General features: G+C 40.0%; 1 protein-coding gene across 8 annotated transcripts in view; it reads right to left on the reverse strand.

The window, feature by feature from the left end:
* neo1a (neogenin 1a) overlaps window positions 1-26,084 on the reverse strand; it is a 217,219-nt gene that overhangs the window by 3,787 nt on the left and 187,348 nt on the right. For 3 of the 8 annotated variants that reach the window (XM_088074686.1, XM_088074469.1, XM_088074759.1), the window contains exons 13-27: window positions 24,927-25,071; window positions 22,425-22,535; window positions 21,222-21,416; window positions 19,558-19,653; window positions 15,112-15,344; window positions 10,943-11,081; window positions 9,456-9,563; window positions 8,242-8,436; window positions 6,601-6,633; window positions 6,305-6,373; window positions 4,887-5,025; window positions 4,497-4,741; window positions 3,855-3,947; window positions 2,810-2,980; window positions 759-1,046 (exon numbers count right to left, since the gene is read on the reverse strand). In XM_088074686.1, coding sequence (XP_087930812.1) covers window positions 759-1,046; window positions 2,810-2,980; window positions 3,855-3,947; window positions 4,497-4,741; window positions 4,887-5,025; window positions 6,305-6,373; window positions 6,601-6,633; window positions 8,242-8,436; window positions 9,456-9,563; window positions 10,943-11,081; window positions 15,112-15,344; window positions 19,558-19,653; window positions 21,222-21,416; window positions 22,425-22,535; window positions 24,927-25,071 — 2,260 coding nt within the window. The remainder of the gene's footprint in view (window positions 1-758; window positions 1,047-2,809; window positions 2,981-3,854; window positions 3,948-4,496; window positions 4,742-4,886; window positions 5,026-6,304; window positions 6,374-6,600; window positions 6,634-8,241; window positions 8,437-9,455; window positions 9,564-10,942; window positions 11,082-15,111; window positions 15,345-19,557; window positions 19,654-21,221; window positions 21,417-22,424; window positions 22,536-24,926; window positions 25,072-26,084) is intronic. The other 5 variants (XM_088074639.1, XM_088074519.1, XM_042491109.2 and 2 more) reach the window with 5 other exon arrangements.

Raw genomic sequence — 26,084 nt, forward strand, 5'->3', positions numbered from 1 at the left:
AGTCCCTCTTTTGTGCTCTCTGTCTTTTTCTTCCCTGGTTTCCACTATATTGGTCTATTTTTCTGTCCCCCATCATTGACTCTCTTTCTTTCTTGATTCAGCCAAATGCAACTCCTGCCATTCATGCACCAGAACTGCCACTCATTAAGAAAAACACACACACACCAGCAAATTGGTGAGAACCCGACCTGATTCAAGCCAAGGAGAATATTAAGAAATTATAGCCCGGCCCAAACCCTGCGGCTCTGGTTGGTCTCAGTCGAGCTCTGGCAGAGATCAAAGCTCTGGTGTGAAAGTTTTGAGAGACAAACTAACACTGCTGGCTTTGGTCTTTTTATGCAACACGCGGTTCAGGCTTGGCTTTGTACTTTATTGTCCTCTATGGAGGAAATTTGTTTTCACAGTCTGTACAGATATCACACAGACGATATCAAACTCAGAATATCATCAGATTTAAACTCAAATGCAAAGACATAGACACAATCTCTCCTCATGATAAACATTGCCATTAAATTTTGTAATAATCTGAATAATTTAAAGAAAATTTCATCAAAATATCTGCACCAAGATGATTACAAATGAGCTGGAGCAAGTGTGCAGATTGCGGGTCGTTGCCTGGTCACAGTGTGAACAGCTTGCATGACAGTCGGCAGTCTTGTTCTCTCCCCTGACCTGAACTGACACACTGATTTGTGTGTGTGTGTGTGTGTGTGTGTGTGTGTGTGTGTGTGTGTGTGTGTGTGTGTGTCTCTGCTCACCGGTCTGAGCCAGCAGGGGAGTGCTGGGCAGGGCAGCAGACTCGTACGTTGGATGGCCGGTGGCTGGGATGGCAGGTACGGCGAAGCTCTTGAGCGGGTGGGCGTGGGCATGCGGGTGAGCCGAGCGGTGGGGCGGCAGGTTGCTGGAGTAGCTGGCCTCCTCCTCTGTGGTGGTGGAGCCGTGGTAGCTGCCCTCAGGGTCGGCCATGATCTCCGAGGGGCAGGAGACCTGGGAGGAGGCGGTGGCTGGAGGGAGGGGCTCCGTACTTGGCGTGTTCCTCACCGACTCTGGAGGAGGAGAAAAAGGAAGTTGAGGAGGGACTGAGGAGTGATTGAGGTCGATTTCAAATTCTACACCCAAGGGCCAGAGACTGCCAACCAACTTCAGACTTTATACAAGACAAGTAAAAAAAAAAAAAAAAGTATAGATTATTATCATTACTGCAGAACTGTATTTAAAATGATACTTTCAATATCAATAGATTTCTTACACCACAAACGGAGTAATAATTCACTGGAGCTGAAACAATAAGTTGATAATTGACCAAACAAGTAAAAATTGGCAACAAACTTTATAATCAAGCGGTTTTGTGAAGCAAAAATGCAAATAATGCATCAGTTTCAACTTCTTAAATAAGAATATTTGCCAGTTTTCAAACTCTTTTGTGAATGTAAAGTGAAAATCTTCGAGTTTTCGACAAAACAAACAATATAAATATATATAAACTTTGTCTCCGGGAGATTTTACAGACCATTATTAAAGACCAAAATAGACTATTTGATATTTTCAAGAAAGACTGCAAGTTGCAGTCCTGAAATTCTGTATTTGTTCTGTTTTTCATGCCCACGGAAACTAACCACCATCACTCATTCCTCAGTTTACTTAAAAAAAACCCCAAAAACTTGTGTTACAGTAAAAAGTGCCCCTAATACACAAGGATATAGAATAACGACATAAAATGTAGATCATTTATGTAAGTTAAAGAGCAAGAAAACCTGAACATTTTGAACCTGCAACCAGAAAACGGTTTACTTTAGAAACAACTATATGATTAATCAACAATCAATAACAGAGACATGATCACACCTGGCTCCGAGTATGTTTTCAAATAAATTTTAAGGTATTACTGATTACATGGCCTCTCTAGCTGCCATATCGATAACCTCTTTGTAGTGTTTGCACCAGTACGTGCTTTGAGAGCCTCGGGCGGAGGACTTTTGTCTGCTCCAGAGGCCCCGAGGCTCTGGAAAGTTCTGCCTGAAGAAATTAGTTCGGCTGAGTCAGTGATCTCTTTTGAGTCCCTTTTTAAAACGCACTCTTATCTGAATGCTTTCCTGAATGTACTTGAGTTTTAATTTCCTTTGAACTGTCTTTTAATTCTTTGGTTTATAAATTCAGTGGTGTACTTGTAGTTGATGAGGTGGGTGTACGATGAGGTAAATGTGTAGGTTACAGAGGAGGAAGTGGGTACACCCTCCTGTATATTCAGTGGCATTTAGGCTAATAGGTGGGTATAATGCAAACGCACAGGAAAAACATATAAAATACACGCATATACCCTCCACTATACCACTGACTACATGTTTTTTTAATCTCTTTTCTTTAAAAAAACAGTTGATTTTATGACTTGTCTGTTTTATTTTGCTGCCTTGTGAAGATATTTTGTTTTGAAAAATGCTCTATAAATTAAGATTATCATTATTATTATTACATAAAAAAATATTATTATTAATTTTTAATCAGTTAAGCTATTAACAGTTCAGCCTTCATCTGTTCATGCACTTTAACTCAACAACCAGAGTGCAAAATCAATGGCAATTACTTTGGTAAAAGTTACGATGAGTCGAAGAGAGCATATAAAAATGACTTGAGAAGGCGGGGAGATCAGAGAGGAGCTGTTAGTCACATTTTCAAAAACTGAAACATGAATGTAGAAGATGGCGCCTGCGTATGAATGAACGAGGAAATGATAAATCAATGAATGAACATGAGCAGCTCTGTCCTCCTCTGTGTGTCTCCTGCTGTCCAGCAGGTGGCAGTAGTGTCTCACCTGTAGAGTCCACCCTGTCTAGATGGGAGATGGGGGTGGCGCAGGCGTGCGGGCGTGAGTGCCCGCTGCCCTGGTGGTAGAGGTAGCTGCGTGTCGGCGACGCCAGGCTGCCCATGTGATAATGGTGGTGATGGTTATCGAGGGAATGGATGGGGTGAGCACTAATCACAGCTGTGAATGAAAATGGATACACACACAAGATGAGATGTTTAAGCAGCTGTAACACCGATGAAGGGTGTGGGAGTACTGAAGGTGAGAAACACACACGTGCAGTTTTCTAAAATAAACAGACTAGATGTTCTCTCAGTCACCAAATTTAGAAAAACAAACAATTAAAATAGACAGGAAATTTGTGGGAACGTGAGATGGATTTGGTCTCTTGATTAGACAAACGATGGTATGAGATAAATAGAGTATCCCAGGAATGAGTCCTAAAACCCAGAAGTGAGTTAGCATTTCCGCACCTTCGGTTCGCTCATATCAAAGTCAATGAATGGATTTCTGTATAGATGCCTAAAATGAGGTCTGTGGTTAACACAAGCTGAGGAGACTTTCGTGTTTTGTTGGAAAATACGTCAGTAAATACCCCACTGTGAACTTTCAAGCTTTAATGTGTTTTTAAAAAAAGCATTTGCTAACAAGTTGCTACATGAGACTACAGAACGTGGTGGTGATGGGACACCTGTGTAGTTCATTTGTAGCCTATTGTTAGCTTTTTACCTCTGGCGACTGCATTTAGGCTTCAAAAATCATGAGTGTTCATTTGTGAAGATTATCTTGCTGAACAAAACATCTAAGTATCATCATTTGTTTACCACAGAGCTTATTTTGTGCAATGATCCAAAATCCAATGGAAAAATCCCACTGAATTTTTGGCGATGGTAACTTTGCTGTCAGGCTACAGAAAAACTCCATCCCTGGGGCACTCTATCTGGAAATTGGGAATTCAATATGCTGTAATCAACAAATTTTATGTCAAGACTTTCCAAATCGACTACTCACTATCTGTAGATTGCGGCTCACACACTCACAAACACACACTTACGCTGAGGCGGCTGTGCGTCAAAAGGCATCATCATTTTAGGCCTCATCCCTCGTCGGCCTGCTAGTGTAGACATGCTGTCCTCTGATTCGTGGCCTAAAAGGTACGGTGGAAACCAGCCAATCAGAATGAGATGCTACTCTAACGTTCTTTTTTTTGTGAATGATCCATCTGTAGACCTTTGGATCCTTAATTGAATTTGACATCATTGGTTTTTGGTTGCATTTTAAATGTCACACTCTATGATCTAATTTAATGGAGTGGATCTACAGCGTGTTCCTGCAGCACTGCGATCATGAAAGGGAATGGACATCACGTATGAAAAGCATGAAATGTTTTGCATGATAATCACAGAAAAAACAAACACAAGTGCTGACTTGTGAAACAAAAACACCAAATTCTCCAAGACTCCCGCAGTCATCCCGCTGGAGCTAAACCTGAGGGTATTAACACACTTCCTGCCTTTAAAAAAACTGTTTTCTTAGTCAAGCTCCCAAAATGTACTTTCCTGTCTGCCGGCCAAACTCAAGAAGTTTGCTCAGTATTATTATGCATGTAGGCCCAGGCAGCAAGTGTGACATTTCACTTTGATCTCTTTCCCATAACATCAAATTTTAAAGTCTTCGCCCCTCGGGCATGACTGACCACGGTAGGAGTTGCGCCGCTGCTGCAGGTGAGGGTTGCTATCCAGGCCACTATCAGCCGGCGTGATGTCCTGCGAGGTGCGGGGGATGGGCGTTTCGGTCATGACTGGGTTGGGATCTGGCGACTTGTCCATGGGTTTTAGCTCCAGCCTCTCGTGATGGATCCAAAGATCAGGTGGCTTCAGGTCTTTGGAGTTTCCCTTATATTTGTGGGAGCCGTTTGAGGACTTTGAGGCGGCTCGTTTTCTGCAGGAGAGAACACAGACGTGAAAGACTGACCTCATTTATAGAGATGTGAAAGCAAAGAGGGACACAGGAGAGAGCTGAGCTGTTACTAGTAAGAGAGTTACAGAAGATGCATTTTGTGTAAAAAAGTGACAAAGTGTCTTACTTTTTCTGGTGGGACGTGGTGCGCCGTGTGCACAGGAAGGCCCCGACCACCACCACGATGATGGTGAACGCTCCCACTGAGATGATGATGACAATGACCAGGATGTGACCTTCGCTGTTGCCTCCCACCCCTGATTTACCTCGAGAGGAGAAAGACTGGATTAGACTAGTTACATTTACAAAAACCTCTTTGTAGGACACTTGGGGACATCCTAAAAGACAATCTGTCTTTTAAATACATGATGAGTGTCTTACAAAAAACTCAGGGTAAAGTTGGGTTTTAATTATAGAAACAAACGTATCTTTTTTTGGTGCAAAGAAAAAAATTGGTTGATGTGATGCTTTTATCAACAGTTGATTATGGTGCATGCAAATTCTCCTTCCTTGAAAAGGTTAGATTCAGTGTAGGGATGATAATGATTCATTGATGATGGATTTATCATTCGTTAAAAGTTTGATCTAACATGTGAAATTTAATCCATCAATTGATGGGCTAGTGAGTTGAGTTTATGCAAAAATGTTGCTGTCAGCATTGATTCAAGGAAAAATGTATTTGATATTGTTTAGTATCAGCAACGTTTTTCTGTTTAAAAAAAAAAATCGATTAAGGAAAGTGCTTATAGTTTACAAACCTAATTCAGCGTGCTACGCTTTGCTACAGTTTGTCACAGATTCAGGTTTCCAGACACATCACTGCAGTCAATATGAGAAAGTTGGTTTTGTTTTTTTTGAAATTTAACTTTCTAACTGACATTTTTTATTTATAAGGCCATATCAAACAAACTGCCTCCTTATTAATGTTCAGTTGCTGCAACCTTCAGACATGCAGACAATTTACGACCATCATTCCTCAAACCCGCACTGTCCTTGGTGAAGTTTATTTAATGTTTTTGCTCCCTCATGTTGGTGTCAGCTACAGTCACTTCAAACTAGATTATATTCTAAGAATGGGAGATTTTAATAACAGAATTGAGGACTGTTTGAGCACTTAATGCACATGTTCGGTTACTGAATGCTGCCTTTTCAATAGTTTGTTGTAAATATTCTGTTTATTTTAAGGCTGTTGCTTGTTTTTTGTTTGAGTAGTTTGATCTTTTATGTAAAAATTTTTATTCTGCTTTCTTTTCCAGGACTCCCTTGGAAATCAGATTTTAATCTCGATGATATTCCTCGTAAGATTAAGATAAAACAAATTAAAGAACAAAATAATCATTGCACTATAGCAACAAAAAAAAGACAAATTCAAAACTGCAGATTTTAAAATGCTATGTCAAACGAAGAGGGACTCCCTTCTATCTTTTTAAAGACCAACTTTTTGGACACTCTCAGATCATGCTCTTAGTTGCTGCAGTGTCTCACTGATATCATTAAATATCTGAAGAAGGCTGTAAAAGACAACAGGTGAGAGGAAAATCTTACCAACTGCATTTCCATGGTCCTGTGGATGCTGGTTGCCCGGAGGCCCTGGCTTCGGTGGAAGATTTGAGGCTGATTCAAAACGGAAAAAATATGTTTTACTCCTTAAGTATTGTCATGACCTCCTCTACAGTCACATTCATGCCTCTGTCTTATGTTCATGACATACAATCTGTGTACATCTATGAATAGAATTTGCCAGTCATGCAGCCCAAGTTTTCATCAGCCTAGTAGATGGTAATTTCCAGAAAGAGGTGCAGAGTCAGCAGTGGAAGATAGAGTGTGGAGGGGGAGTTTACCTTGGTCATTAGCCATTTTGTCAGAGGACTCAGCTTAACAGGCCAAAGGAGAGCAGGGAGAGGGAGAGACAATAAAAAGCAAAAAACAGGTTAGCTGAAAAGAGCAGCGAGGGAGACGGAATTAAAGCGAGAGAGGGCAGCTGTGAGGAGGAAAGAGGCAATACTAAAAGAATGAAAAATATAGTGAGAAAACCAAACAGCAAGAGAGCACTGCAGACACAGCCAAACTGGGATTAAGAGCAAAGCATCGGAAAAAAAAGTCCAAGAAATAGCACACTTAAACACATATTGATATTAAGTACTTCACTAAACATGTGCAGCCATGTCAAATCAAGATAAAACACAAAAGGTGTGCACAGCACCTCCAAACTCTACCTAAAAAAGCTTTGATACATTTAGAGTCGGATGCAAATTTGCTGACCAGACTTTGCAGTAATTTGGTCATCCCGAACCAATCAACAAAGATTAGAAAACATCTGTGTCAGCTCTCAAGAGACTCTCTCACAACAGCGTCATCAGGAGAATTAGTCTAAAGTGTTAACTAGAACATTTATGTAAGCCTTTGGCTAATAACACACATGCAAGCGCACATTCCTGCTCGATTACTTTGCAATGTGCAGCTTATGATTCTACCGTCTATCATCTGATCTTCATGGTGAAAGACAAAACAGCTCTCGCCGTGATAACTTTTCAGAGCTTAAAAAATTCTGTCTGTTAATATTACAAATTTTTGTGTGGTGTTTTGGTGTCTGATAGACGCATTAATCTGAACTCCCTTGATCAAATTTCACTGTCTCACTGGTGCCTTGACTGTTTGGAACCTGCATCAACATCAGTTTTGTGTGTCTTTCAAAAGCACAGAAACCTTTAAAACCTCCGAAAATTGGGTTGATTTTGTTTGAAAACATGTGAAATAGGCAAAAAGCGACTTGGCAAAAAATGCCTGGCAAATTGCAGAAAAATAGTAAAAGGTGAAAAGAAAATGACTTGAAAATTAGCTGTGGGGAAATTATTAGATAATATCAAAAGTGGAGAAAAAAATGTCCAGAAATCTGTATTCATTTCTTCGAATAGAAACAGAAATATAATATGTTTAATTTATTTCTATCTTCATTTTTCTTGTTTCATTTTTTTTTTTTATTCTTTCTTTGTTTTTGTTTATTTTCAGGAAAATGTCTTGTAATTTTTTTTTTTTTTTACTAATTTCTTGCCAATTTTGGGGCCATTTCTTGTTAAGCTGCTAATTGCCTTCTTCCTGTGTTTTTGAAAGAAGTCAAACCATATTTCTCAGGTTGCAAAGAGTTAAAGAATACGGTCCTACCAACGCAGCCCCCTGCCTTGTTTTGATGTTTTCAGCCTGACTCCCCACTAATGAAGTGCTCATAAAATGCATAACGTTCCAGCAAACGGTTGAAAAATTAGCATTCGTTTGGAGTCGTGCTTCTGGCGGCCTGACTAATGTAAATCCAATATTCATTATCTCGCCTTTTAGCTCTTCAACTCCTGAGAAAAACATACGGCTCTTTAAGTGCTACGTGGGATTAATTGACAAAAAGGGTGGATGCAGTTTTATTGCACCATTTGTCCTCATTGTGTTTCCATCTCATCGCGTTTCCGTCTCATCTTGTTTTCCAAACTTACTCTTTGGAGTGCGGAAATGCACGGCCTCAGACATGGGGCCCATGCCCTTCGAGTTTCGGGCCTGGATCTTGAAGTAGTAGGTGGTGTCCAGCGTCAGCTCCTGGATCTGGTGGGTCAGCCGGTTGCCCACCACAGGTTCAATAACCCAGTCGTGGACTTCAGCGTTTACATCTGTGCTGTAGTAGATGATATAGCCTAACAGAGGAGGGTTAGAAGAGAGAGAGGTTGTTTTTTTTTGGATTCAGTGGCTTTAATGCCAATAAACTCAAATGTTTTGTGCTTCTTGGCTTTATTCTTTCAAGACAAACCACATCATCAGAGTCATCCCACTCTTTATTTGGTATGTTTCTTTTGGGGTCCTCCTCAGCAGGCTGTCTTTAGTCCATGTTTTCTGGTCTTTTCTTTTACTTTCATTGTGTAGCTTTTGCTTTTATTGTTGTCTCGCATTTGTTTTTATTGATTACATGATTTTATTGTCTTCTTTTGTGCAGCACTTTGTGAATTTTATTTCTTATTTCTATAAGTGTTATGCAAAATAATATATAAATGAATAAATGTATTATTATTATTAGTAGTAGTAGTAGCAGTAGTAGTAGTCGTAGTTTTACTGCATTACATCTTTTTTTAATGAAAACGCTTAAGCCTGCAGTACAGTGATCAGATGGAAATAGAGATTCATCTCTGAACACTACTGCATAAAAAGGCTGAAAAGTGCAAAGAATATACATTTTTAACAGGGCATTTTACATATGTAATCATTTTGTGTAGATCATTTCTCCACCTTAATCTGATTTATTTTAAGTCAACATTTAGTGTTGACTTGCAACAAAAAACTTCGAAATTATTCAAATTAAAGTCAAAAAGTCAGAAATCTAACTTTTCAGTCCAGTAATGTCAGACTTTTTTCTTATACTTATAGTTAGGGAAAGATATTCTGTATATACTGAATGTGAGTGTAGATTTTCAAGGTTTAACTGGTAATCTTATTAACTGTAACTGTCATTGTTTTTACTTTTTGGTTGTTTATTTGGTTTTAAATGAACAAAGCCATGTAGTCTTCTTGCACTTCTATTTGTTTTACATTTTGTGTGTGTGTGTGTGTGTGTGTGTGTGCGTTGTGCCTCTGCACCATTAAAAAAAAGGGTTCCTCCTCACTGTGAATTTATCCATGGGACCACAAATTATGGAACAAAAGAAGAGACTTTGCGACTCACCAGTGATCTTCCCGTTGGCCTCAGAGGGAGGCTGCCAGTTGATAATTATGGTGCGAGGTTTGTTCTCTTTGCTCACCACAGTCACGTCTTTCGGGGAGGAGCTGGGAACTGTGGGGTGATTGAGACAGAACATTTGTTGTGTTGTTGATAAGTAAATTCATATGTTTTATTTTTTTAATTTAAGGACATGATGAACTCACTAGATTTGAGTAAAGTCTGTGAGTCTTTGCATGTGTGTGGGTGTAACTTAGATCCATAAAATGCACAAACAACAATTAAGTGTTTGTGTTGTGTGTATCTAGTCGGTGCTTCTTCTGCTCACAAAACTGACAACCTTAAGTTTCTGACTTGTCTGCACCTGTGTGTGTGTGTGTGTGTGTGTTTATGACCTTGTAGATAAAATCCCCTTGCACACTTGTGAAACAAACCCCCTGGCTGGGCAGAGATGAAAACTGGCTTTTCTCCTCACCTCTTAATAAAAACAACAAAAAGTTCCACTTCTTTTTAAAAGTGCAATAAATCTCAATTCAATAAGGTGTATAAAAAACGGCGTTTGAAAGAAAATTAGTTTTTGTTTTTAATGCCCAGTTTATTGTCAGGCAACTTTTTAGCTCAGCAGTTCCAACTCACAATGAAGAATGAGCTTTGCCACTTTAGTATCTGCAGTATTAGGTACGCAGCGCTGCAGGAATCTTAAACAAATACTCAGGGGACTGTGTTTTCAATACAGAATGGCCGATGGTTTTAAAAACAATGTGGTGACAGCGCCATGAGTAATTTTAACACCGATACAGACAATTCATGCAATTTGGATCCAGCGGACTCCGGGGAGACAGTGATCACTCACTGTCATCCCTCAGATATTGTGCCAAGCAAAATGCAACAAAAAGTTAAACAGTAATAAAATAATGAATCCAGAAAAGATTAATGAACCAAAACAAAATGCGTTTTGTTCTCTAAGCTTGAAAACTCGGGTCTCCGTTTGCTCCTCAGGCCGAAACACATGGCCAACAGTCTGCAAATCAAGAGAAAAATGTAAACCAAATTTGTTGTAACACAAGACTGTATTATTATAATAATTATGATCATTATTATTATTTCATAATTTGTCCAATCATGTATTTTGTATGGAAGCAGGGTTAGTCTGAGTTACTCTCAGTAAATCGAGCAGTGCTGAAATTATATTCCACAATCACCAAATTTTCCGCAGGTTTCCTCAATTTCACTTGCAGTTAGTGTGGAATCTACTGATGAATACCTTTCTTAATATTTCGATTACATTTTACTGTGCAGTGACAGCTTGATTTTCCACAGGTGTGTCCTCTCCTTGCCTTTGGGCTGCAAAAAGTCAACTGTTACTCCCAGCCAGCCAGGGGCTCCCAAAACTGGACATGATGTGGGTTTATGTCTTTGTGAATGTGTGCATTTTACATGTTTCTGCACAATTATTTGTGTGTGTGTGTGTGTGTGTGTGTGTGTGCTCCTACTGGTCTCAAAGGTGGTGCCCTGTGCAGTCATGCTCCACGTGCTGGTGCGGCGGCCTTTGGTCACCATGACGGAGAACTCGTACAGCGTGTTTGGCTTCAGACCCGTCACCATGTGGTTTAGGCTGGTGGTGTTGGCCATCTGCAGAGGGATAGAAAAACACACACAAACACACACACAATAAAACAAGAATGCCAAACTATGACAGTCTACTTATCCCTTTAGTATCAGTTTGAGACGCTCAGGGACAACATGTCAGTTTATACTCTTCATATGCGTAGTAAGGGTGTAAGAAAAACTGATAAAACTTAGTATTGCCATAATATGTTGCTATATTGTATCAACTTTCAAAAACAATGCATTGATTTATAATTGATTGTTTACATGCAAAGATTCACGTCAATGGTTTATTTTATGTTTAGAATACAATGTTTTAATCTATCTTAAGACATTTGATTCTTTCAGTGCAATGCAACAACATATTGCTCAGGAAAACACAAAGAACACCGGTGTATATGGCAGACAGTCATAATGAAGCACCGCTAGCTCATGAAATTAGGTTTAAAAAAATTGTCTTGGTAACTGTATTGCAATATATAACAATATCTTGAATTGTAATCCTGTATTGTGATATGCTGATGCAGTGTCTTTTCAAATTAAACTACCGTGCCTACAGAAAATGTCAAGTTTCCGCTTGATAAATGCACACAATGTTGTTTCAGAATAAAATTCCAGCGTAGGTTTACGGAAGCAAAGGTACTTGATTAGGTTTAAAGCGATGAATGTCACATAGTGACACACTATGTTTCATTGTTAAACTAGCTCTATACTGAGTTTCGTTTTCAGGCGGGACACAAACAGTGATCTCCAGTGAAAGTCCTGTGTTTCTTTGACACCGATCGATACATAATTCCCTTCCTTTATAACACAGCCATTGCTCATAGCGTCCCACCATGATTCAGCCTAGTGTATCACTTACGCTAAAGTGTGCCTCATTGATCTGTATCTGATGCTGCGGGAAACTGACCAAGCTTCAGTATTTGATGAGTTTGGAGTGAAAACGGGTTGATTCGTTAGTCTGCTGACTATTTTTGTGAATGATTGATTTATATTTTAGTTGGTAAAATGTATACTCATCACATATCTTCAAATGTTGTCTGTTCTCTGATACTCAAAAACCTAAACACATTAAATATACTATCAGATAATACCAAATCTCTGTAAGTTAATGTTTGACACTTTGGCTTGAAAAACCATTAAACAATTAGTCCTTTGTCAAAACAAATTCTATATTTTTTTCCTTTAAAAGACTAATAGACAAATAGTTAACACAATCACTAATCTGAAGGTTGTGCAGAGTTTAGGATACATTACACACACTGACCACTGAGTGGAACCAGAAGCTTTTACATTTTGTGATGTGTGAAACATAGAGCCACATAAAGTGGCCATTATGAACAGCTGTAAAACCAAATACAGCAGAGATAGTCTCTCAAAATGCAAAACACAAAGGATGTATTTCACATTCCTGTGCCATTACAAACTTTAAATTAGACAGTGGATTACAAAATCCTGAGTTATATAACCATTTATGTTGATAAGTGCTGGCTGTGGGGTCGCAGCAGGTTCGCCGTCTCTAACAGCCCTATCTATAACGTTGCGTGCTATGACAAAAGTGCAGTTCTCCTGTGGGGGCTGTCAAACAGAGGGCAGTGGGATAGGAAAAGAAAACACTCTGTTCTTAAGAAACACGCTGCTGGTTTGAAAGCAGTCGTCTCTTCAATAATGTACAAGCTTGTCTGGCTAGACTCGCTCTAAGAGTGGAGCGGACATGATGAACAGCAGCATTAAGGTGAAGCCATCACCGCCGGTTAGACTGGTCTCATGATATACTTGCACACGTACTGGATGTACAGGAAGTCGTTTTCAGAGAGAAGGAAAAAAATCAACAAAAAAAAAAAAACAAAACAGGCCAAAAGAACAGACCAAATAGACTTGTTAATATATTGGATTTGGTTAATGGGACAGAAAGATAATGAGCCTTTGGAAGTCTTTAATTACAGTCACAGTGAGAGAATCAAACCAATTTGAGCATCAAGCAGCGAGACTTGACTGCTGAGTCTGTGTGTGTGTGTGTGTGTGTGTGTGTGTGTGTGTGTGTGTGTTCTGAGTCGGCTGTATGCACTGTCAGATTCTCTTTTTCCAGTGCTCAGTTTGTCTTGTCCTTGCTGAATAATTAATCAGTAAACATTGGCCTTTATCAGAGCTCTGCTCAGTCACAGGTCTGCATACACACATGCAGCCATGAACACGTACACACCAACCGTGATCCAGTATTCGGATATAAGTAATCACCATAATTGAGCTTCAGGTCAAAAATCAGTGGCTGAATCTCAAACACCTTGTTTCAGAATCAGATATCTGTGAATCACTACAAATATTTAAACTTTATTTAAGCCTTTGCAACCTTGTGCTGCTTCCAGTATTTACACCTTTGTGCCCAGAGCAAATCGATCGTGTGATTTCATTCAAAAACATGGGGAAAAAGGGAACAAGCAACTTGGTAAGAAATATTCCACAAATAGCAAGAAATTAGTGGATAATTTTACACTGGCTGAGTTAAAATGTCGAGGAAAAAAAATACATAACTACATATTTCAAATTATGTAACAGAATGATTATACATTCAAGCACTTTTTCCAGGTTTTTTCCTCGTTCCTTTTTTAAACTTTCTTCTTTTTTGTTGTTGTTTTTACTGAATTGGTGCCATTTCATTCCAAAACATGTGAAAAAAGGGAATGAGCAACTTGATAAAGACTTATGTTAGATAATTATTATACATTTAAAGCGCTTTTTCTGAGTTATTTCCCTATTACTTTTTTCAAAAAAGATTTATTTATTTATTTATCAGTAAATTTTATTGTACTTTTTGCTAATTTCCTGCTATTTTTTTTCGATACCTAAGCTGAACTTAACGCTACTGTGATAATACTTATAATCATGACTTGAAATGTTCATGTCATCATCTCCAGTTGAGGAAGACTAAAACTGGAGCACTAAACTCTGAGGAAGAATTTCTCAGTTAAAAACAGAGCGACGGCTTCTCTTTACAGTGCCTCAAAAGTCAGATGAAAATAGATTATTGCTCAGTTACAAACATCAGCATTATGCTGCCACTGTGCTCGGGAGCTGCTGAGGGAATACTTTATTAAATATCGTTGTACGACATTACTTTTTATTTTCTGCACATCAATACATCTCTCTGGTAAGTGTAGGCATGAAGGGAAGCACAAAGTCCCACAGCACTGAAATACACAGAAATCGTACTGTATTATATGGAGTGCCACCAAAGTTTGATCAGAGTGAAATGATTCGAGTTGTACTTTAGTGAATTACACAGAGTTGTAAGCAACTTACGTGAGCTGAAAAGTGCTGAGCTAAACCAGAACGGGGGGGTTAAAAAATTAAAGTGAGGCTTTGTTTTCTCTGAGAAATCCTCCTCAAATACTACAATAAGATTTTTTTTAAATCCAATACTTAGAAAGCAAACATAGAAAGAGGTTAGCGAGCGACTTAACAAGGGATGATCCAAATAATTCTCAAGAAATTAGCGAAAAGAAAATTACCTAAAGCAAAAAATAAAATAAAATAAAATAAAATAGAATAAAATAAAATAAATTAAAATAAAATAAAATAAAATAGAATAAAATAAAATAAATTAAAATAAAATCGGGCTATCCTATTCATTGAAGACTAAAAGCCCCCCCCAAAAAAAATTGTAAAAAAAAAATTTAAACAAGGACATGACCTGAAAAAATGCTTAAAATTAAAAAAGTTTTTTTTTTTTTTTTTTTTTACATTTTTTTTTATATAAATTTATAATTCATGTTAAGTTTTCTGTACATTTTCCCAAAGTTTTTCATAATTTTCCATTAATTCTCTCTATCTCTCTCTCGCACATTTTCAGGTCATGTTCTTGTCACTTTTTTCCTAATTTTTGGCAACTTTTCTGGGAAATTTCTTGCTAAATAGCTTACTTTCCATGTTTTACTCTGGCTTAAAGATTTTAAAGTCTGTGAAAGGTGTCTAAAGGCAGCACACAAACACTGATGTCTATCCAGGTTTCAAAGGGTTAAATAAACACATCAAACCAAGAACTAAAATCTCTTACCTTCACTTTAGTGTTGGCAGGGATGTTGGTCTTCCAGCGCACCGTGTAGAAGCGGTTGTCCGTGATCTTCTGGTTCTTCGGCAGCGAGTTGTCGGCCCAGGTCACCTTGATGGTGTCGTGACTCAGCACGGAGGCCTGAACGCCCACGGGTGGCATCATGGGGGAGGGGTCTGGTACTGGGGTGTATGGAGCATGGAAGAGTTCGTACAGGTCAACATCGGGGTCTATGGGGTCTGCCCGTTAGGCAGGGCACCAGCATGCATGGACACAAATTAAAATGACCAAAATTAAAACATGACAGGAAGCGTGGCGGATCAGACAGTGGAGTCGAAACAGGATGCAGGGAGGAGTGGACGGGAGAAAATCGGGTTAATGAGTTAAAATGAAAAAGAGGGAGGGAGAAAAAGATACATGCAACACGGATGGGATTTGGGAAGGGTGAAGAGAAAGAGAGAGAAGATTCTATTAGAAAAACAGACAAATCTACAGACTTGGCTGCTCTACAGAAGTATGCTGTGATCTATAAAAAACTACTGTAGCACTACAGAGAGAGAGGAGGAGATACTCTATTCATAAGAAAGGATTACATTAAATGGAAAACTAAGCTGAAAGCAGATATCCACAATCCTACAGCAAACTCTAAAACTCACACATTTACGCATTCACCCACACTTTTACGTGTGAATGCGTGTTCCTTATGTTTACATCATGCAGCTTTCACAACATTTGAATGTAAAGTGGATAAAGAGAAGGACACTGAACGCACTGGAACATTTTCCCTCCGAGCAGAGCGACGTCAACAAACTACATTATGTCCTTGAAAACTATGGAAAGAATACTGCGTAGTGGAGCCTGCAGGCAGAGAAGAGGGTCACGGACACGTGGATGGATGTTTTTGTGTGTGTGTGTGTGTGTGTGTGTGTGTTTGTGCTGCTTCTGTTCTGATGCTCAAAAGTGTTTTGTGAAAAGCTTTTGGGGGGAAGTTTCTTCCTTGAATCAATACTAGATAATGACTAGCATCAGGCCTTTTGTGAGGATACAATCGTAATCATGTGAGTGTTACAAACCTAATCCTTTCTAGTTTGGTTCATGACGTCTTAATTTCTCCGTTTGTCATGTGATTCTGCGTTGCAAGTTTTAATTAGTACCTAACAGTGCACTCATTTTAAAGTTGGTAACTTTTAGCTAGTAGAAAAGCAATTACAAGGAACGCCACATCTGTAGAGCACTGGTATGATGTCATTTATGAAATCTCTGTGACAAAAACAATTCCCTTTTCAGTCAGGCTTCAGGAAAATAAATTTGTGGAAATTTGGAAGAAGTGGAAAAAGTGTATTTTTCTGAAATGCCCCTCTTTTGTTTAAATATGTTTATCTAACACAGTATATTTATACCTTTTTAATTTAAAAATGGCTTATTTTAATTTTCTTTATTAGAGTGACTATGTAACATCTGATGAAGAGGAGATGAGCCTTTAGGAAAGCTCTGGCACAAATACAACACTATCTATTAATGTGCAGTGTCCATACAATAAAAAAATGAATAAACAATTAAATGACGAAATAAAATAATAATAAATAAGACACACTGTCCTTTTTCAAATTAGGTTTTTTTTTAACATTAAGAGTGATAAAGTATTATTATCAGCTCTAGTTGATTAATTCTAGATGTACCAAACCAGTAAGAGTAATTGTCAATACTTTATCAGTATTTGTCATTTTATTCTGAAATATCAAAATACTTCCTGTTGTTGTTAAATCATTTTTATAGACATCTATTTGGGAAACTGTTTATAGATAAAATTACCAGATAAATCTGTCTGTTTTTGTCCAAAACAGTATAAAGGGATACTTGAAAAATTGCAAATTGCTGCAAAAATTCTGTAAATCCAAAAAACCCCCCCAAAAAAAACCAAAATAATACCGTCGTGCTTGCTGATTTGATATTACCTGCAATGCTAAAACAACCAAAGATATAAAGTATAACTGATCATCATTTCTATCCAGCAAAAACTGAAGTATATACACTGAAATCTTGAAGTATTCACCTTAACAACGAACAGGGCAGCACTTGAATATGATAAATGGTTTTCATTATGTTGTTTAACAACAACCTGTTGTTAAATCATCTGTTTATGTAAGAGTGACAGTGTGTATATGCGCTCCCACAGAGAGCACTTGAGTGTGTTTGTTTGTAAGGTGCCTGCCGAGTACACCCCATAAAACCCAGTACATGTGTGTGTGTATGAGAGAAAGAGGGGCTGGAACAAGAAGCTTCTGGCCTCCATACTGAAGGATAAACGCTTCAAGATGGCCTCCTGGCTGCTGGTCTCAGTGCTCTGTCCCGGGTTTGAAGAAAAAGCTTTGGTCAGTCACCCACGATGACACTCCTCCACCACTTGTTGGTCTTCTCCTCTCCGCCTCGCTCCATTTGACACCTCTTTGTGCAGAGCTGGCCTCATTATACTCCCAAGACTGAGTCAGTGTGTGTGCGTGTGTGTGATGGAGATCAGAGGATTCATGTGGTTGTGGAGAGGCTCTGAGGTTTTTGGAGTGGCATGCAAGCTGCTTTTCTCTTCCCAGCCTGGAAGAGACTAGTGTAAACCAGTACAGCGCACTCTACAGGGAAGAGGCCGAACTTCGCCTTGTTACATTTTTTTAGAGACGCAGGTGCAGTCCCTCACTTCCTGCTCTTCGGTTAAGACGTCATATTATTATAACATATTCAACTTCTCAACCTAAGTTCACCAAGTTTTTCCTCAGTTTTTTTCAAAAGTAAAAGTACTATGTAGGTCAGCTCGTCTTTTTAATCCCGACTTGAACAAACTGGCAGGAAGGGAACGCGCCCCAGAGGATTCAGCGGCAGACGATGGTGGTGGGCTTTGGTTCTGCTTTGAGAGGAAACGTTTGGATCTGACGAAGGGTTGCCAAAGCCACCACAGGGGGTCTGCGTGTGTGTATGTGTGTGTGCGTGCAGCGCTGCGTGTGTGTGTGAGGCAGAGAGAGCTTCATAGAGAGAAGTGTACAGTATGACAGTGTGCGGGGTGTGTGCGCACACACTCAGACTGCCACCCCCCCTCGAAGCATGTTGACGTGATTCATGTCATCCAGCATCCCACCCCTCTCAAGCTCGGCTTTGCAACAGTGCTGCGGCGGAGACAAACTGGAGTGATCAAGGCTGAGCAGGGAGGTGGGAGGCTGGATGGGAGAGGAGGCGGGAGCAGCCCACATTCTGGGACACCCCGGGGAGCATGGGCTGGTTGTCTTCTGACACTGTCACATAAACTCTGTGAACTCAGCAAGCACGCAGCCTAACAGGCTCTGTTTCTCACTTTAAGATCATTTGTCAAAGACGCTGGATTGAGACTTAAGTTCTACTTCTAATTGATAACAGGGTCGTGATCTGAGGGATTATAGATTGTGGGGCTGCTAGCAAAAACTGGATTGTTCAGACTGTGTTGTTGATGCAACAAAAGTTGTTTCACTGTAATGCGCACGGATATGCAGAGATAACGGCATCGCAGGTGATACGATACAATTCGTATCATCTGCGAAAAGATCTATAACAACGTTTCAGTCGACAGAATCCCTTCAGTCGTCGACATAAGGCATTTTACTTTTATTCGTTCCCTCGGCTGTTGGGTTTTTAAACAAGCTTTCGGCCCTGATGTTTTTGTAATATACAATTAATGACAAGCCTTGAATGATTCAATAATCACATATTCAGTGTGAACACACACTACTCACACATGCAGTGTGACCCGGGTATTACCTGCAGAGCACGTGATGCACGCTGCATGCAAGAAATCCTTAATACAGCCTCTCCAGGATGAAGTTAACAAAAAGATGAGGGTCTGAATTTTTTGCACGTATTTAAAGTCACGCCGTCGGGATTTCATAATACTCCAGTACACTGTAATACCGTGATACCACCCAAGCCTATTCTGTACATAGTATTTTCTCCAGTAATATTTCTGTCCAATCTTTGTGGTTGAATATTTTTTCCATCAATATAACTTCTAATCTTATTTTTCTGAAATCCTAATATCAGGACAAATGGTAATTTACGCGGTGAAACTGGAGGGTTTTGAACATTTGATTAAAAAGAGAGTATACGGGGAGCCATTAAGGAGAGAGTTAATTAGAGCAGCGAGACGCCCCGATGACCCGTTATCTCTTTGGTAATTTGGAGTCGAGACACATTCTGTCTCATAATGATCTCAGGTTAGAGAGAGAGCGAAGATAAATGTCAGTCCAAGCCTTTCTTTGAGCTCAGTCACTACAGCTGTGCGAGTATATCCCATAATACTGAATGTGGCTTTTGTTGTGCATCAGCAAAGAGAACACATTTAAAAGGATTTTCTACCAGATATGAATGCTGTAAATGCAACTATTTAAACAAGCCTTTAGCATTCAGCAGGCAGACTGAGATGTGTGCCGTTGATACCTGACTGTGGTCTGGTGATGGCGCTCTCATACACAGGAATCCCCTCACCCACGTTGTTGAAGGCCTTCAGTGTGATCACGTAGTGAGAGCTGGGGTCTGAGAGAGAGAGAGAGAGAGAGAGAGAAAGAGAGGTTAACCCAGAGTGAAGCGAGAGAGACATGAAGGCCAAGATAAATTAGATATCCAACCGTCTAATCAAGCCAAAACTCTCGAGACTCTCGACTCATAATTGCGATATTGGCCGAAATGAGTATTTGAATACAATCATTTCTCGTACTCTGATTGTAATGAAGGCTTCAATTATGCATATACAGATATTTCACAACAATTCCTCCCTCAGATCCTTGAGATTACTGTTTAACTCGTAATCTACTTCTAGACTCCTTCCTGAAGCTTTGATTATTGTTGTATTATTGATGGTGATTAATTAATAAATACCATTACTAAAAAACCAAAAAACGAGTATGATCTACGTAATGGACTCATTAGAAATACAATCTTGCTTACCAATAGAGCAAAATCACTGCTTGTTATTAAAATAAGAACTACAGCTTTCTTGACGTCCAGCAGACGGCAACAGGAGATCATTGTTTCTATAGTCCTGTATAAATCGATCTAAAAAAACGCATAACAGCGAGAACATTTGTTCTTTTTGCAGCACAAAGCTAAGGCTTCCTTCATCGGTGTCATCACTTTGTACGCCCGTGATGATGTCATCACACTACGTTGCAAATGGTGCAAAACTGAGTAAAAAGGCGTAATGGCGCCAGAGGAGTAAATGATGAATCGATCACAGTGGCTTCGCACTCTGCTCATAAACATGAGCATATCTCAGAACTAAATGATGCATTTACTTCAAAAACTTATTGAGTATTAAGAATTGTCTCGTTTATGTTTTGCATCAAGACGCTTTGTGTGTGACACAATTTCAATACTTTTATCAATTATTATGGTTTATTAACTTACATAAGCATCTAGCATAGGTTGTGCAGATTTTAGGGATATAAAGTGTTTCAAGATACTCCAAGAAATGACATTACAATAATAAAAAAGGGTTAAAAAATGGTTTAATTTAGTCAGTGGTGACAATTTGTGTCAGTTTGTCAAAGGTTAGACTGAGGTTATGCAGAAAAATGACACAAAGTGGAACATTTCAGTGCAGTAGACCTTTCATTTGATGTTTCCTTTGCTTTGATGCCAGCGAGTATTAAAATAACTAAAACACATTTGTTTTATTTAAACATTTATTTTTTTTTACCTTTAATTATTGTGTCCTCATTAGGCCAATCTGTATAATTACCAGCTCAGGCGTGTGGTGGAGAAGATCTCATTAATTCTGTAAATACTCTCTATGAAGCACAGATGAATTGCTTCATATTGTTTGTGTCTGTGTTTGCTCATTTGTAATTAAAGTCTCAGTGATATTTTTAAGTAGGACAACGACTGTAATGTTTTATAAATGCTGACAATTCAGGTGAAGGTGCATTTGTTCCCGCAGCCTCATCACCAGCTGACTTGTGTTATTTGACAAATAAGTTCAGACTCATCAGTGTAATTATGTGGGTGTCAAATATCAGAGTGATCAAAATCAATATCGCAGAAAAAAAGGACACCAGCAGTGCAGTGTTTTGATAAACATGTAGCAGAATGTTATTTGTTCTTACCGAGGTTCTCGATGGTGTAGTAACGCTGCTTGTAGTCCACTTTGATGGTCTGAGCGTGGGGGCTGCCGATACCATAGCCGATGGTGTAACCGCGCACCACGATGTCCTGGTTCTCCGGTGGCGTCCAGCTCACAACGATGCTGTTGACGAGCGGGCGGACATGAAGGGAGCTGGGCATGTCCGGTACACGTGATTCTGGTGAAGGAAAGGGACAGTTCAGCCCAGTCTCAAAAGCACATGTTTTTCCTCTTACCTGTGGGGCTTTTTATCAATCTAGATCGTTTGGGTGTGAGTTGACGAGATATCAGCATCATATAGAGCTTGATGATACTCGGCTTATGGTGCTCAAAGCACCTAAAAAATGACATTTGAAAAAAATCTCAACAGTAATGTCTCTTTACAGAAATCCTGACCCGGTTACTCAAGATAACCCACAGACTTTGTCGTGAGCAGTTTCATGAAGGAACTATTTTCTTTCTACTAAACTACCACTGCCTGCCATATTACTGCACAGAAGGAGGCTTGCAGCTGAGCTAGCTGACATTACAGCTCAGCAGAGGAGGACGCCATTAATCTTGTGCCTTCATAAAGACGCTTCCTTCTGTGCGGTGATGCAGTTGGCGGAAGCGGCTCAGTAGTTGCTCCACAAAACTGCTCACAACAAGGTCTGTGGATTATCTTGAGTAATCTGGTCATGATTTCTGTAAAAATGAGCCCTTTTTACAAAGAGATCGCACTATAAGGTCTCTCCTAAGTCCCCTCTTTGCACCTCCTTCACATTTTTACACAGACCTTAACAACTGCTACATCAAGTGTGTGATGTTAGACAGCATGTCGGCATCGGGAAACAAGAGGCGTTACGGGTGTGACATTTAACGCAACAGCATCAGCCTCTAGTCTGACATATAATGTCTGATTGGCAGCTCTTTCTTAACAATAACAGTGGCATGACATGGCAATGACAATCATTTATGATCCCTGTTATATGGCCTCTGATCTCATCCTCTGCTCAGAGGGTAAGGTGCTCATTGTTTTCCAAATTTGCAGACATTTTTGGCCGCTATTCTTCTTCCGAGTTAGCCACTCACTGCCGTTAGCTGTTTTTTTTTGTTGAGATTATTTTTTGGGGTTTTTGTTGCCTTTATGTCACAGGACAGTTTAAGTGTGAAAGGGGAAGAGAGGGGTTCAGCAGGTATTTTTTACCATCCAAATCGCTCTCAAACGTCTCTGCTGTGGTCCACTCGGTTGCCGGTCCCGTGCCGTTCACTGTCATGGCCGACACTCTGAAGGAGTACTCTGTCCCACGCTCCAGACCTGCAAAGGCAATACAAACAGGTCAGAGTCAAAGCTCGGGTATTTAGACTGAGCTGCTGCCCAACTGAATCTTAAGCAGAAATTAAAACGCTTTTATTAAAAACGTCAGTCTCTTTCTAAAACCTGATTTTATTCTATAATTTACTGCTGCTCTCCACTTGGCTGGACAACTGTGGTTTCAGACTGCAGACACAATAAATATTTTGAAAGCACACATATTTTAAACAGATGTCCAATCCGTCTCTGCACAATTTAAGGAGAAAATCTATAATCCTGCCTGAGGGACGGATCAAGTGAAGGTTTCTGTGGTGCAATTAACTTTCCTTTCCACTCGGTATCATGAAAGTGATTGAGACTTATTTTTCACCTTTGATTAATATGTTTTGGGGGGTAAAAATTTATTTGCGGTTAAGAAGTTGTTAAAAAGAAACTGTGTAATAGCAGCTGGCACAAATAGATATAAAACTAAGGAGCTAAAAAGAGTTAAAAAAAACTTTAGGAGGAGGATTTTCGTTCATATTTTAGAGCTATGTCTCCTTCAGAAGGAGCCGTTTCACTGCTGGGTGCCGGCTTTGGTATTCACAAAAGAGGGGAACGCCCGCTGACAAATGATGTGTTGCTGTATTAATTTGCTGTAAAATTTTTCATCATCGTCATATTGTCCCATTTGCACGCTACATGCTAATCCTGTAGTCTTTTCTCTGTGTACCCACTATTCTGGGCCGCCCTTGGGGGTAACTTCTGAAGACTGCCTAACTATCCGTGCCTCCGAGGCTACAACATCTCCTTCTAAACGCTTTTGAACCAACAAACACCCCTCTGTTTCACCCCCCAGAATGTTCTCAAAAATCAACTTTTAAGTGTATATTCTCTTTGATGCAGCACGCAGCGTGAGGCCGGGCCACTTGAAAGTTGCTGAGACAACATCTAATATTAATCACCATTGCTGTGTCTCTCTGGTGATATTGTGCATATTTTGGTGGAAGCAGCGGGTAACGTCGGGATACGGTAAGATGTGTAACTGCGTCTCAAAGTATTCAGATGAAATGCAGATGTTGACTTAATAAACAGTCCAGACTGACTGCAAACAACATATCAGACACATCTCAAGATCTAGATTGTAAATATTGTAGCGTGTCAGTTAGCTGACAGTATCTGAGACACATACAGCGGAGATGAAACGGAGACTGATAGCATAAACTTTTTGATGTAGGACCTATATAAAGCATCAAAAGGGAACATGGGGATTTGGTAGTCCCTATGAACAAAAAACAAGAGGGTTTTTTTATGGATCCACCATTTCAAAATCATGTTCAGCGATCACGTCGCAATGTATCACACAAGACCTGGAGACAGTCTATGGTTTTTAATATAAAAGTGCAGGAGAAAAGCTGTTTTTGAGTCAAGGACACCGATCGCTCGCAGTGCTATCACAATTTCAATGAAACTCTTCACACTTAGCATCATAACACACTCTCAGTGATCAAAGTGGACAGCTGTGAACACAAGTGTGAACACAGATAAAATATGAGGAGCAAAGTGAGATTAGTGCCAGGTCTGAACTGCTTTCTATCGCTGCTCAAACTGGATGTTAGGGTGAGGTACCGAACTCCGTACGTTGAAGGATACCAACCAATTAAGTCAGTAAATCCAAAGGTGGCAACGGACAAGAGGCAGATGCACCCCAAAGCTGGGGGATGACTTCAATAGCTTCCCATTGAGCCAAAACTATCAGTGCTAAGCCAATCTGCTGTGACAATTTTGAAGTCTGGTATATTCTATGTAAGTTTAGTAAAAGCCTAACATCACTATTACTCAAGCAGACACAATTGCATTCAATCACACAAGCAGACGGACAGACGGTCACAGAAGATTAGCTCGATGTGTGATTAGAAAAGAGTACAAGAGCAGAGTTGCCTTTTAGTCTTCCCTGCAGCTTGTTCAAATATTCAATTGTTGTTATTACAGGGAAAGTAAAGTGATCTACTGTAATTTTATTGTTCTCTACGACAGCCATTGCATGTCTGTCCATCCTGGAAAAGGGATCCCTTCTCAGTCGCTCTACCTGATGTTTCAAACATTTTTTTTTATCCTTGTTAAAGTGTTTTGTGATTTGTGATGATGGGCTTTATAGTTAAAATGGGATTGAACTGAATTAAAGTGCAGAAAAAAGGTACCGTTGTGTACCAGAACCGGATTTAACACACTGGAATCAGTATCTCCCTACTGGATGTAACTGAATGTAAAGTGCTTGGTCTGAACTGGGTCTTTAGCTCCTCTCCACCGACACATACGGTAATAAATGCACCACATTCACACCCCCTGAAGGAGATCACTTGGCGGTCTCTCAGAGAAACTGCAACAGAAGACAAAAACTTCAGCGTCCATTACCGTCGATGAGCTTGTTAAGCTGGGTGCCTCCGGTGGTCTCGGCTGCCTCACTCCTCCTGGATCCTTTCCGGTATCTGATTTTGTAGCCAGTGATCTCCCCATTCTGTCCGCTGAGAGGTGGAGGCTGCCACCGAAGCATGATGCTCTGAGGAAGGAGAAAAACGAATGTGGTTGAAACAAAAACCTACGCTTAGCACATGTGGGACCATCTGCTTTTGGGCCTGCAGCTGTAAAGGTGACCTCACGGCTTGGCAGGTAGAATCACACCTTCCCACACACTTTGGCACAGGCGTATGTGTTAGCGTAACTCTGCGGGTTTACTGTACTGTCGGCCAGGAACACTGCCTCACCCGCCCCTCCCTTCTCCTCCTGACAGTGGTGCAAATGGGAGGGCCTCGCAAAAACAAACACCCCTCTGAGCACGGGTGACGCAGTGCAGATTGAAGCATTAGGAAGAAATAAACACATGAATAATAGAAGGAGGTGTCCCGATGATTGGGGTGTGCATGTGGTCAGGTTAACCCTGCGGAGACTCTGAGGCGGGGAGATGAATGCGGGACTTTTGCTGGCGGGGCACGCGCCGCACTGTTGTGGGATTTATGCATCTGAGTTTTCGTGTGTGTTTAAAGAGATAGGTGGGGGGTAGCCCAGCGTGGGAGAGGAGTTAATTAACGCTTCCCCACTGTCAAACTGACGCACAAAGGCCTGAATACATGTAGAGGGCACACACACACACACACACACACACACACACACACACGCACACACAAACACACACACATTCCTCCCCAGCCAAGTCAAGGGAATTGCGCAAATTAAATTTGTGTTAAATGTGTTCAATTATTCCATTTTTCTTATTACACTATCAGACCCAGCTCGTTGTGCGTGCTGCTTTTCTCCCGTCTTTTCTCCCTAATCATGAAAACCTGTTTAATTGACTTTTGGAAAAATCACCGGGAAAAAAATAAGATCACGAAAACATGATTTTCAGGTTTCCTCGCAGGTAAAAGATGTGCAGTTCTGCGTGACAAAGCCCAAAGAGAAGACTGAATATGAAATGCATAGTAATTCGTTTTTTTGCCTCCCAGTTCCATTTGGCTGGGCGTTTCAAACTGCTAATTGCATAAATGCTTTGTATCTTTATACTTGTAGCAGAAT

The sequence above is a fragment of the Plectropomus leopardus genome, chromosome 1 (genome assembly GCF_026936395.1).
Source record: "Plectropomus leopardus strain MGB_pleo_1.0 chromosome 1, ASM2693639v1, whole genome shotgun sequence".
NCBI lineage: Eukaryota > Metazoa > Chordata > Actinopteri > Perciformes > Serranidae > Plectropomus > Plectropomus leopardus.